General features: G+C 66.7%; 2 protein-coding genes across 15 annotated transcripts in view; one reads left to right on the top strand and one right to left on the bottom strand.

Annotated features, from left to right (window-relative positions):
• The window catches only part of STK11 (serine/threonine kinase 11), a 21,871-nt gene extending 18,244 nt beyond the window's left edge, over positions 1 to 3,627 (top strand). Inside the window, exons 9-11 of one of the 6 annotated variants that reach the window (XR_003518041.2) lie at positions 1,446 to 1,659; positions 2,781 to 2,911; positions 3,286 to 3,627. Coding sequence is in view for 4 of the 6 variants with exons in the window: in XM_027583813.2 (XP_027439614.2) it covers positions 1,446 to 1,659; positions 2,411 to 2,780 (584 nt within the window). In the remaining 2 variants the exon portion in view is untranslated. Of the gene's footprint in view, positions 1 to 1,440; positions 1,660 to 2,410; positions 2,972 to 3,285 lie in introns of those variants that run through there. The other 5 variants (XM_027583815.2, XM_027583816.2, XM_027583813.2 and 2 more) reach the window with 5 other exon arrangements.
• On the bottom strand, positions 3,285 to 12,194 carry LOC113916806 (CACN subunit beta associated regulatory protein). Of its 9 annotated transcripts, none has more exons than XM_027583808.2 (10): positions 11,964 to 12,194; positions 10,096 to 10,209; positions 9,870 to 10,009; positions 9,569 to 9,633; positions 9,069 to 9,213; positions 8,710 to 8,863; positions 8,320 to 8,508; positions 7,662 to 7,872; positions 6,287 to 6,470; positions 3,285 to 5,437 (listed from the first exon to the last, which is right to left on the bottom strand). In XM_027583808.2, exons 2-10 carry the CDS (start codon positions 10,186 to 10,188, stop codon positions 4,354 to 4,356), a joined length of 2,265 nt encoding a protein of 754 aa, XP_027439609.1. In that variant the 5' UTR covers positions 10,189 to 10,209; positions 11,964 to 12,194; the 3' UTR covers positions 3,285 to 4,353. The 9 variants fall into 9 exon arrangements, with proteins under 9 accessions (XP_027439609.1, XP_027439605.1, XP_027439604.1 ...); XM_027583804.2 differs by having other exon boundaries at positions 8,371 to 8,508; positions 11,964 to 12,093; XM_027583803.2 differs by having other exon boundaries at positions 10,096 to 10,990; positions 11,964 to 12,055.
• Positions 12,195 to 12,512: the final 318 nt, after the last annotated feature.

The following is a 12,512-nucleotide window of genomic DNA, read 5'->3' on the forward strand; positions in this document are numbered from 1 at the left end:
CGGGTCCTTGGGAATGACGCTCGCTGGCAGGCCGTCTGCTATCCCAGCAAGGTGGAGTGAGGACTCTGCCAGATCCCCAGAACCTTGCCAGACCACTGAATACGTGTGTGAGAGGCCAGGAGCTGCCTTTCATGGTTGGGGAGGGCTCATGCAGATGCCTGGCCTGAGAGGATCCGTCCACAGTGGAAGTAGCAGAACTCTGCTCCATCCGGCCAGCAGGGAGGTGTGCTGCAGCCAAGTCCCTCTTCACTGCAGTCCAGTGCTGGGGTCGCCCTCAGAGGCTCTCAGCTGCTTGGCCTTGGTCTCCTGGGACTGTCCCCCCTGTGGGGGTCTGCCTCCCACCGAGAGCTGGGTGCTGGGCCTTGGACCGGAGGTGGGTGGTTGTGGATGATGCTCCAGTCCTTTGAGGATAAGGAGGCCAGACCCTGTACCCTGCCCCCTGTCCCCAGCCACAGTCGCTGTTCCAGTAGCTGGGCTCCAGGTGGTCTGTGCAGAGCTGTAGTACTTGGTGCCTGCGAGGCCCCTCCTCCATCAGGGCAGGGCACCTGACCCCTCTCAAGACCTCTCCCCCGCAGGAACCGGTCAGCAGTGAGGAGCTCTGACCTAGGATGCTTCCTGTGTGCATAGGGGTGGCTCACAGCAAGTTCTAGAAGCTGCTGAGTCAGATACTGGGGACCGTTGGGCTAGAGGGGGCTCTGTGCTGGTGAAGAGGTGGACTAGAGGCAGCTGAGGGCAGCTTCCCACCAGTGTCCCAGAAGGGTGGGCCATGGGCAGGAGGCCGATTTTCCATGTGCACTGAATGAGCTACATGGGCCCTAGCAGATGGGCGACCCCTGCATGCCCTCCTCCTCCCCACTGCACCTCAGAGCACAGGAGTGCAGGCAGCCGTGCCGCCCCAGGCCTGTGGCCCCCGGAGGCCTGCAAGGGCTGGTGCTGCCTGGTAGTGAGTAGGGGCATGGCAGGCCCCTGGCTCTGATCTCTTCATCCAGTGCCCAGTATGGGGAGCTGAGGCTGGCCTCAAGGGGAAAGATGAGTGTTGCACACCTGGCCTGAGCCCAGCCCGTCCCAAGCCCCACAGGGCCCAGTGAGGTCTGGCCTCCGCACAGGTGAGCGGGCCCAGGATCGGGCCCTGTGCCTTCACCGTGTGCTGGGGTGAGGGTGAGCAGGGCAGCCCAACCACCTGCGTGAGAAACCAGGCTCACACATGAGCAGGCAGGTGAGCATGGGCTGGGCCCCCACCTTGGCTGGCCGACTCTGAGGCCCTTGCCCCTTCTAGCCGGATGAAGGGCCCCGCAGGCAGGACCTAGACGGGACAGGTGGGGCAGGTGGTGGAGGACCCTGTGCCTGGGTGGAGAGGCCTGGGGAATGGGGTGGGGTGGGGGGGGGCAGGGGTGTTGGTCTTGGGCCCCCATCAGCCCACACTCGCCCTCTCCCTCCTAGGACAGGTCCCAGAGGAGGAGGCTGGTCAGAACGGGCAGAGCCGGGGCCCACCCAAAGTGGTGTGCATGAATGGCACAGAGTCAGCCCAGCTGAGCACCAAATCAAAGGTGGAGCGCCGGGCCAGCGCTGCCTCCAACCCCACTCGCAAGGCCTGCTCGGCCAGCAGCAAGATCCGCCGGCTGTCGGCCTGCAAGCAGCAGTGAGAGCGGCCACCCACAGGTAGGCTGCTGTGGGGGCCTGTGGGAGTGGGTGGGGGCCGTACCGCGGGCACTGGCAGCACCCAGCCCAACTCACAGCTGCAGCCACTGCTGACCAGGGCCAGTTCTGTCAGTCTGCGCCCACTGCCCCCAGGACACTTGCCAGTCGGGTGGGGGTTGGGCAGCAGTTCCCACGTGCAGGAGGGGGGCCCCCTCACACTGGTGGCCTGTCCTGCCAGCCCTGGGTGATGCTGGACTCAGCCCATGAGACGTGTGGGTGGGTGGAAGGTTGGGATGTCTTCAGCTTGGCCCAGGCTGTCATCCTGGTGGCCGCTCGGCCCCCCTCTGCTTCCTCTTCCCACCGCTGCCTGCCACAGTCCGAGGGGTGTGTGGTGGGAAATCAGGCCCCAGGGGTGCTGGAGATCCCATCATCTGCTCAGGATGCAGGCGGGGTGCCCTCTCCTGGGGTGCTGCCCCCTGCCCCCATGGCCCTGTGGTGCTTATCTGCCAGCATCAGAACCAGCCAGGAGAGCTGGGAGCCCGGCTTCCTCCGTGGAGGCGGGTGCTTAACTCCACTGGGCAGAGTGAACTACAGGGTAACCCCAGGAAGCAGCGCAACCTTCCCTGGCCTCTCTGGACATCTCACAGCTCCATATGAGCAGGCCTCAGTTTTCCCCACCCTCTCAGCAGACCAGAGGGTGGGTGGGGCCTGCCTCCTGGGATGCAGAGCCTATTTGCTGGCTGAGGAGTGACCTTTCTATTCCTGTCTGCAGCCCGTCTCATGGAGCCCCAGCCAGGTGCCACGGCCCAGGTCCTGAGTCTTCCCGCCGACTGCTGGCCCATGGCTGCTGCCCAGGAAGGCCACCACCACACCCTCCTTGCCGACTGCCCCTCGGGAAGCCAGGGGTCTTGGAGGGCCGTGGCTGGGGGACAGCAGGGCCTGGGGCCTGGCCTTCCCCTCATGGCCAGTGGACACGCCCTCTTGTTGACTTTGCAGCCCTGTGCCGAGCCCCTTCCCCTGGCCAGGGGAGGAGGGAGCACACCGGCTCACGGGCCCTGTGGGAAGCCCTTGCCACGCACTTTATGTTCAGACTACTGGTTCTCTCCCCAGCCCTGACTTCTTTTTACTCTGCTCCACGTTAGCGCCTCCCACACCTAGTGATGTGTTCAGACAAACCACAGCCACAGCAGGAGCCGGGATGAAGAACAGGCCTGTCAACCAAGATGCATGCCCAGAGCCCAAGGGAGCCAGGCGGCTGCCTTGTTTTTGTTTGGTTGGTTCCTTTTTCTTTCTTTTTTTTTTTTTAAAGAAAAAATAAAGCAGGTGGATTTGAGCTGTGGTTGTGAAGGGTGTTTGGGAATTGTTGGGTTGGCACCGTGTCCTGCAGGTAGGGGATCTGAGTCCAAGCACCCTTTGTGGACCTACGGCCCAGGAGGCAGGCTGGGGTCTGCAGGTCTGGCGGGCGGGTGGTGGGACCTGGGGCTTCCGTGGGGGTCAGCCTTTGGCCATGCTGGACAGCAGTCCTCTCGGTGGTGACCGGTCTCCCCAAAGGTCAGCAGGGCCCTCTGCGCAGCCCCAGGGCCCACCAGTCCACAGTGCAGCAGCCGGGGAGCTACCTGATCACAGGACCCTGACCCTCTTTCCAAGGTCTCTGTGCTCCTGGGTCCCCAGAGAAAACCCGGACTAAGCAAGAGTGTGCAGTAAATGTTTATAATCAACCAGAAAACAAACACAAGAAACTCCATCACTGGATGGTACACAGACGGCACGAAGCTCCGAGGGGCGGGGCGGGGTGGGGCGACTCGGCCGCAGGCGAGGGCTGCCCCATCTTTTGGCAATAAATAAAGCTTGGGAAACTTGAAACCTTGGCCGTTTGGGTTTTGTGTGTCTCCAAACATTAATGAGTTCTGGCAGCTCTTTGGACGGTGCAACTGCGGGGCGGGCAGGTGGCCCACTCACATGCTTGGGGCGGGCGCGGGGACTTGGACACGGTGGGCGGGAGGGGGCGGCGGCGGGCTGTGGTTTTATTGCTCGGAGGGGGCGCGGGGGGGGCAGACTGCCGCGAGCACATGCCGCGGTGAGGTAAAACAGCTTCAGGGGTTTGGCGGCTGCGGCCTCCACCCAACCTGCCAGCCCAGAGCGAGCGCGCCCGTCGCCCGTCTCCCATGCCCCCGCAGTCCGGGTCCCCGCGGGCTCGGCGCAGGAGCCCCGCTGCAGACTCCGGCGCGCGCAGCCTGGACCCCCTCAAGGCTCCACTGGCCCCGCTAGGGGCGCCCTGCGCATGCGCCTCACTCTGCTCCTCCACGCGGACCCTCCAAGGTGCGGGTCCTGGGCGTGCGCCTCCTGGTGCTCTGTGCCCAAGACGCCCCCACCCAGAGGCTGCTGTCTGGGGCCAAAGGCAGATGAACGTAGTCCCCAGGGGCTCGAAGATGAGAACCTGTCCCGCTCCCTCCAGTCCAGCCCTGCACTTTGAGGAGCCACAGACGGATGCAGCTCGGTGACCAGCGGGGACTGTGCGCGTGCGCACCAGAGGCGGCCCGAGGGTGTCCCGAGGACATGAGCATGCGCACCTGGGGGGCGGCTAGAGGACGAGCGCGTGCGCGGCCCCACGGGCCCGGCGTTTGCCCACCGGAGCGTCGCGCCCCAGGCGTGTCCGGCGGCGGAGGTCCCGAGCGGCACCGGAGAAGCTGACGAGGTGGGTGCGGGACGCAGGGCTTAGGCCGGGCTACGGTCGGGAGACGTCGGCGCGGCGGCGGCAGCGGCCAGCGCAGGAGCCGCAGCGATGGGCTGGGCGAGGCGCGGCGGGAAGAGTCTGTCGTCGATGCCAGCCGCCAGCTTGTCCAGCAGTGTCCCCGGGGACCCGACGCACAGGCCCGAGCCGGGGCAGCTGCCGCTGCCGCCGCCGGGCTCCTCCTCAATGACAGGGATAGCGGGCGCAGCCGGGTCATCGCCCGCGCGGCCCTCGGGCGGGCAGTCGACACTGTCGCCTCGGCGCAGAGGCGCGCGTGTGGGGCGGGCGTCGGGGCCGAATGTGAGCGCAGGCGGGGCGGGGGTGGCGGCGCGCGCGCCGGGGTCGCTGTGCTGCCGGCCGCGCTGCTGCCACTGCTTGCGCGTGTGGGGGTGCGGATGCGCGCGCGCGCGGTGGCGGGTGGCGCAGGGCAGCGCATTGTCGAAGTGCGGGTCATGGCGCAGGAACTCGTGGAAGAGCGCGTCTGTCTTCTCGTCAATGCTGTAGTCGCGGCGCGGGGCGCGGCGGGGCCAGGCGCGGGGGCTGCGGGGCCGGGCGGGCGCCTCGGTGGGCGCCAGCGCCCCCTCGAAGCTGCTGCCCACAGTGGCCGTGCGGCCGGCGCTGGTGAAGGAAGAGCGCTTCTCGGACGCGCTGGGGAGCCCGTCCTCGCCCGCGCCGCGGCCCTCGATGCTGGCGTAGCCGCTGTCCATCTGAAGCAGTTTTCGCTGACCTCCCGCCTCACTATCCGCGGAGCGAGGTGTGGGCGGCGGCGAGGGCGGTGGGAAGGTGGGCACAGTGGTCCCGGAGCCTGAGCCCGAGCTGTCTCCGCTGCGCACCGAGTCGCGGTCGTTGCCACTGCTGCTGTGGTCCGAGGCGGCTGCGGCATGCAGCTCTAGAGAGGCACGCAGGCTCCAGATATCCCGGTAGATGGTCTGGGCCTGCTCTGGCCCCGAGTCCCGCTCACCATCAGATTCCTGCTGCCGCTGCTCAGGCCCCACACCGCCGCTGCGCTCTGGGGGAGACTCGGGGCTCGCTCCTCCCGTGGCGCCCACCTCCTCGGCTGCCTCTAGCCTGCAAGCCAGGCCGCAGCAGTCAAGAAGGCTGTGCGCGCCCCTGCATTTGCTCCCCAGCCCCCCGACTCTGGGTCCGGAAGGGTGAGCATGGGCAGGGACCCCCTAGGTTTGGCCAGAGTGCGGAAAAGGAATTTTTTAAAAAAATGCTGCCAGTCCCTGTTGCAGGGTATGTTTTCTGGGTAAATCTGAGCCTTCCTAGCACCTGCTTTTCAACCAGGTCACTTTTCACAGTGTCTGTGGCTGGCTCTTCACCTAGAGAGAGTGAACATTCTGCTGGGAAGCTACTTTCTTCCTAATGTCTTAGTGTAGAAGGGACTCGCATGGGAGGGACTGGACCAGGTGCAGTCCCACTCAGCCTCTACGTCTGGACTTCACCACCCCACCATCCCCATCCACTGGGGGGGTAGTGGGGTGCTGCGGGCAGAAGGGGTCAGTTTCTGAGAAGGGGCCATGCAGCCCTCAGGAATATGAGCAGGTGGAAAGGAGCACCAGGCCCCAGCAGAGCCCATCAGGCCGTGGTCTCCACCAGGAAGCGATAACATCCAAGCAGGCACATACCCCTGGCAGCCCTAACTGAGCAGACATCCCGTCTTGGGTACCCTGGGGCCATCGTCCAGGGCCCCACCTGCCCCTCCGCCCTTACCCTGTCTCCCCCGGTTTCCCTCTTGTGATGCATGCTGGAGAGGGGGCCCCAGTGAGGCAGCCTCTGGGAGGGGTGGCAGGACTGGAGGACTGTGACCGCACGTCTGCAGGGTGGGGAGAGCCCTCCCCAGGACGGTGGGGCGGGGACTGGGCAGGGCTGGGGCCCACGGGTCCACCCCTGGCACTTCTATCTACTGAAAAATACCTGCCGAGAGTGGGGGATGGGCTGGTGGGGCTGGCCAGAAAGGGGTGGGGGGGCGGGAAGGCCACAGCGTCGCCTGCGCTGGCGATGTACTGGATGAAGTCCCTGTGGGGGGCGTCCCCCTCCTCCTGCTCTGTGCTCTCGCTGGCGGCTCGCTGCCGCTGGAAGTGGTGCCGCTTGGGGGAGCCTGTACAGAGGAAGGCGCGTCAGCCCGCCGGAGTTCCGCTCAGCCTGGGGCCCCACTCCCACCCTAGAGGCGAGCAAGGACCAGCCTGGTCCAGGTGAGTGGGCACCCCGCTCTGCAAGGGGGAAACCGAGGCCCCGAGAACAGAAGAGCTAGGGCAGGTGTGAGTGCAGTGTGGAGGTGGTGCCAGCACCCAGAGCAGCTCTGGCCAGAGAGGTGTGGCCAGGGCCAAGATGTGCCCTGAACACCTGGCAGCAGGCACAGCTGGACTAAAGTGTGGAAGCTGGAATGTGGGGGAGAAGGGACAGGCTGGTGGGCGCCAGGGCGACACTTGGGTGGGAAAGCCCCAGGGGTGGGGAGGCTAGTCAGCCAGCAAACAGGTTCTGGGCACTTCTGCGCCTCCGTTCGGCTCTAACCACCCTCAGGAATCATGGGCTCCATGTCTGCTCCTGAAGGCAGTGGAGTGGGCCCCTCCGCTCCCTGCACGAGCTGGAGCCAGGCCCCAACAAGGGGGTTTGTGCCGTCAAGGCCATGCACCTGCTTATGCTCTCTCTCCTTACCTGTCCCGGCACTGGACCCACCACCTCCACAGGGCAGCAGGCACCCCCTCAGCCTGTCCCGTCCTGGCTGACTTCCCCCAGTATACCTGGGGTGTACTGAGTATACCCTGAGTACCCCTGCTTTGGGCTGAGGATAAGGAAGCCCTATATCCAGGGCTCTCCATGACGGGCGGTCTGCGGGATCGAAGGGCTGCTGTCATTAGCTCGGGGGTGGGGATGCTCTGGCCCAGAGGCCAAATGGGCCTGCAACCTACTGTTTGTAAATAAAGTTTTATTGGCCCAACACTCATTTATACCCAGTCTACAGCTGTTTCCACGCTGCCAGACCAGACTGACCACAGATCCAAAAGCATTACTGTCTAGTGCCTTACCGAAAAAGTTCACCAATCGTGGCTACGGTCTGCCCACCCCCCTGCTTTACTGGGGCACAGTAAGTGACCCAACCAGCTCTGAGCCCTTGGGCAAGATGCCCACTGGCAAATGGGTGCTGCTGGCCAGCAGAGGGCAGGAGCCTGGGGGCCCCTCAAGAGCACGGACTCCTTCCTGGTGCGGAACCTCCTGCTCTAAGGCCGCCTGGGGCAGCAGCTGGAGCTCTACCCCCTGGGCTCTGGTTTCTGTCGAGGCCACAGCTCACCTCTAGTGTCCAGACTGGATGCCCGTTGGCTGGGGTCCAGCTTCCATTTCTTGACCTTAAAGTAGGGGCTGGCCCCATCCAGGCTGGCATGGCGCCGCAGGCGGGTAAAGAACTGCAGGACAGGCCCGGCCCCGGAGCCTGGGCCTGCCTCTCGGGGCCCTGTCGTGGCCCCTGGCCCGACAGGCTTAGTGCTCCTGGTACCTGCCTCCAGCTGGAAGGAAAGAGGAATGCTCTCAGGCACGAGGACCCTCTCCTTGCTGCCCCACATGCTGGCTCCAGCTTGGGCCCCAGCTCTGCACTCTAGGGGGCGGCCTCCACCCTGGCAGACGGTGCCGACACGCCCCGCCCAGAACGCAGAGGAGCAGTGAACAGCGCTTGGTGGCTGGGTGGAAGCTATGCTAAGCTCCGGGGTTCAGCCTGGCTCTGCCCAGCTCTGTTCTCCCAGCCCGGGACAGAGGAGTTTCTGAAGGTGAGTGTCCAAGCGCACTCATGCCCTGGCTTAGGCTGTGCCCTGACCCTACCCTCTCCAGCTGTGGGAATGCTCTGTGCATGTGGGGGATGGCTGTGTAGTCTATGTGCTGCCTACCCCTCTTCCTCCCATGCAGGGGGATCAGGCAGGAGCAAGGGGAGTTAGGGTCAGGGGAGGCCACAGGCTGACCTCTGTCCTGGAGTGGGGCAGGGAGGGGAGGGGCCGCTCGGGGGCCCTCACCCAGGTGCCTTCCCCGGAGTCGCTGGATGCCAAGGGGCTGATCTCGAAGTCAGCAGGGCCCACGGCTGAGTTGTAGGGGTCACCTGGCAGGGTGGAGCTGGGGCCCACGGAGCGGCCGGTGAGGGCCTTCCCCGGGGGCTAGGGGAGGAAGCAGTAACAGGTCAAAGAGCACGGGTGGGTGAGGGGAACTACTGGACCCACAGCCCACTGTGCGCCCCAGCCAGGCCCCCCTCCCTGTCCTAAGACGAGGGGCCCAGCCCAGAGAGTGGGGAAGGGGCCACCTACAGGGTGGGTGTCTTGTCCACCGAGCCCCAGGCCGGCTGCCACCGGTATACTCACCTGGAATATGGCGAGGTTGGCCTTGGGGGGGGTGGTGGTGCTGGCTTCACCCAGATCGCACTCATGGATTGTGATGATCTTGAGAGGTGGTAGGTGCAGGTGAGTGAGGCGGGCATTCTTCAGGTGGTGGAAGTCCCCCTCCGTCAGGGTGTACCTGTGCCCAGCATGGCTACCTGTCACCACGCCAGCCTGTCTCCATGCTCAGCCCAACCCCCCAAGCCCACACCTGCTGCTGTCCCTGGCTCCACCATGGGGGAGAGCAAGGCCAGCACCCGCCCCGCAGTGAGCCCAATCACAGGGCATCAGGCTCTGTGACCTCCCTTGGGGACAGGGTCCCCTCCTGCTGCGCCGCCCCTTACCGGCGGCCCTTGTCCTGTGACTTGCGGCTCTGCTCAAACAGGGCTGCCTCGTTGAAGGACACCCGGCGGCCGGTGTAGCTGGTGGACAGGAAGCGCTCCGTCTCTGCATCCTGGCCGTCAGGGTCCTCCCCCCTGAAGTCGGGGTCTGCGAGGAGAGTGGAGAGGGTGGGCCCCGGGCGCGCCGCGCCTGGCGCTGGGCAGGCGCTGGGCGGGCGGCCGGCTGGGGTGGGTCGGGGAGGGGGCGAAGGGTGGGGCCCGACTGAGGGCTGGGACCGGGCAGGGGGCAGGGTGGGCACTCACACATCCGCTCACACACTCACTCGCTCAGCACGCGCCTGTGAGCACCTACGCGCGGGCTCTAAGGAAACAGAGATGAGTCGGAATCGAGCTGCGCCCAGTCTGGTGGGGGAGACAGACAGACACAGCCCGTCAGGCGGCCCGAGGGGGCGGGCGGGAGGGCGGGCAGACGGGCTGGGGGCGGGCCTGGCGGGGCGCCGCACCTTGGGCCGGGTGAGCACCATTGTCCAGGTAGGTGGTGGTGGTCTTCTCTGCTTCCTCCGTCGCTCTGGGGAGGGACCGCAGGGCAGCAAGGTGGGACGGAGGGCCCACCTGCCGGGACCCGAGCTCATCGGGCTAGGCCCCAGTAGCACACCGTGCTCCCCAGGCACTTAGAAGCAGGCCCCCAACACCATACAGGCTGACAATACACGCCTGCTAACAGCGCGCACGCGCGTGCACGGTCACCCGGCTCCAGGCGCGCACGGGCCCGGGGGAGGCCGCTGGGACGGGCGGGCTGCGCACCTGTTGAAGCGCCGGTGGGCCTCCCAGCAGCGCCTGCACAGCAGCAGCACGCCGGACAGAACCACTAGCGCACCACCGACGAAGAGCGACATGACCACCACCAGCAGCGCGTAGTTGTCCAGGATGGGGTCAGGCTCCGCCTGTGGGCCAGCAGGGGTCAGGACCGCGGGGCGTGGCCTCTGGAGGCCCGCCCGGCCCAGCCACCCACTCCATCCCCCTCACTCACGGTGGGGCTGCCGGTGGCGTTGTCCCACCTCGAGGTCAGGGCAACCGTGGCCGTGGTGCTGGCGGCAGGGGCCATGGTGGGCGTGGGCTGCATTGTGAGGCTAGGAGGAGGGGCCTGGGGGGGCAGGGCCTGCTCAGACCAGCTCCTCTGTCCCCTCCCCCTCCTAGCTCCCAGGGAGAGGGAGGAGTCCACATGGGGCAGTGACTCACGGAGAGGTGGAGGAGAGCCCCGAGGCAGCCCCACCCCGCTTAGATCCACGCCGGGACCTCCGTTTCCCCGTGTTTAAAACGGGGGAGGTGTATGCTATCCACCACCTCCCCAGCCGGTGGGGCCGGCCCAGCAAGGTCGCAACTGGCCGGGAACCCTGCCCAGAAAAGGGCAAGCACTCCTAGGGGGAAGAGGGACACTGAAGATGTCAGCGCACTACCGTGAGCCCTCAGGGGCCCTGCCAGGGGACAGGAGGGGGCTGCCGTAGCCCCGGGAGACTGGTTCTACGGCGAGTGGTATCAGGATGGTGGAAGGGGGCGGAGGCACTGAGCTCAGTGACTACCAAGTCACGACTCCGGAGGTAGCTGCTCCCCTCCACCCAGCGCTAGTGGGAGCGAAAAGGCCAAAGAAGGCGCATCTGTTCCCAGCCCTGAAGAATCTGGTTCCCATGGCGACTGTGCGAGCAGGCCGAGCGGGGGGGGGGGGGGTGTTGCCAGGGCGCACTGGGGAGAGGAGGGGGCGCGGGGGAGGGAGGCCTCCTGCAGGGCGGCTTGAGCCGGTCCTGGGCGGCAAGATGGCTGCTGCAGCCGCCTCCCCGCCAGTGCCCAGCACGGGGCCCTGCGCCTCCGCGAGCAGCTTCTCTGGCTGAGCAGGCCAACCTCCACGTTTGCTTCACGCTAGGGGTAAACTGAGGCCGGGGGAGGGGAGCTCAGCCCTCGGGAAAAGGACTGCTGGACATTGCACCTGACTGCCCCCCCCAACGCCCCCTCCTCCCGGTGGGAAGGACCGGGGACTGCACGCTGGAATCTCAGGGCGCAGAGGCTGGGCCGGGATGACCCGCAGCCCTGAGTAGGCAGGGCGCGCGTTCGGTCCTTCCCCAGAGCAAAGGGTGAGCCAGTGCACAGGCCCCATAGTCCCCAACCCTTTCGGGTTTTAACCCCACTCGACAGCAGGGGAGACAGGGCCCAGAGGATGGGGGTGGGGGAGACCTGGCGAAAGCCAGGTGTTCTCAAGAGTTCCGGTCCGAGAATGACCGTGGCTGCCCGGGATCCTCAAGGGGGATGGGGCGCGCATATGTAGGTCGGGAAATGAGTTCCGGCTGGAGGGGGAGGGGACAGAAGCGCAGGGACCGCGACAGGAGATCAGAAAAGATGGCAGGCAGCCGAGGGGGAAGAGAGGTGGACTCCTAGGGGTAGGCGGGGACCAGACCCGAGGGCGGACGTTCCCCACGGGCCCGCCCCTGAGGTCCAGCCCGTCCTCCCCGAGCTCGCTCGCCACCGCGCCCATCCCCGCGCCCCCAACCGGCCCCGGGGCGGGATGGAGAGCCCTCAAGGAGAGGCAGAGAGCCCGGACTCCAGGCACATCTCCGTTTCGGGCTAACCCAGGAGACGGAGACGCCATCGCCCTCGCTGCATCTCACAGGGGAAACTGAGGCCGGGGAAGGGCGTGGGGGGGGGGGTCCTTCACCAGGCCACTAACGGGGGATGCAGAACCCCGCAGAGTGGCACCCACGCCCGCCCCGGCTCCCCCCACTCCTTCCCTCCGGCCTCGCCGCCTCGCGGAAAGGGCCGGTGGTCCGGAGCCGGCGGCGATCCCATGGGCCGCGCGGCCCCGGCCTGCCCCCGCCCGCCTTGGCGTATCCCCAGGCCCGCCGCGCCTACCTCAGCGCCGGGGCGCGCGGCCCATGGGGGGCGGGCGGGCGGGCGGCTGCGCGGCGTTCCCGGCGGGCTCCGGTGCCCGGTGGCCGCGGAGCAGGCGGAGAATTTATGAATGGAGAGCGCGGCGCGCGGGGGAGGCAGGCGCAAGAGGAGGGACCGCGCACGTGACCGCGTTGGCGGCGAGCCCGCTCCGACCCGGCGGGTGCCACCCGGTCCCGGGCCGACCGCCCCCGCCGCGCTCGCCGCCGCGTCTGGCTCGCTGCGCGCCGGCCACCGCCTCCCCTTCCCTTCCGGCGGGAGTGGGGGGCGGAGCCTCGCTCCGGACGCCCCCTCCTCACGCGGAGCGGCTGTCTCCCGCGGCGGCTGAGTCTCCACCCCCTCCCCTGCAACACAGCTCCTGACCCTTCCCAGGGTCCGGAGGAACGGGGAACGAAGGGAAGGAGTCGGGTCCATCGGTTTCCCTTCCTTCGCGTCCCCCAACTTGGGGGACACCAGGATGCACAGTTTGGGGGGTTGGACACATGCCCCCCCTTTTCTTCCCTAATATGTGGC

The sequence above is a fragment of the Zalophus californianus genome, chromosome 1, assembly GCF_009762305.2.
Source record: "Zalophus californianus isolate mZalCal1 chromosome 1, mZalCal1.pri.v2, whole genome shotgun sequence".
Taxonomy (NCBI): Eukaryota; Metazoa; Chordata; class Mammalia; order Carnivora; family Otariidae; genus Zalophus; species Zalophus californianus.

Excerpts from the sequence above, each read along its gene's own strand:
- LOC113916806 (XM_027583808.2), bottom strand. The coding sequence starts at position 10,188 with ATGCAGCCCACGCCCACCATGGCCCCTGCCGCCAGCACCACGGCCACG. Across the intron at positions 10,010-10,095 it reads ACGCCACCGGCAGCCCCACC|GCGGAGCCTGACCCCATCCT; the intron begins GTGAGTGAGGGG and ends GCTGGCCCACAG. Across the intron at positions 6,471-7,661 it reads ATCCAGTCTGGACACTAGAG|GCTCCCCCAAGCGGCACCAC; the intron begins GTGAGCTGTGGC and ends TCCTCTGTACAG.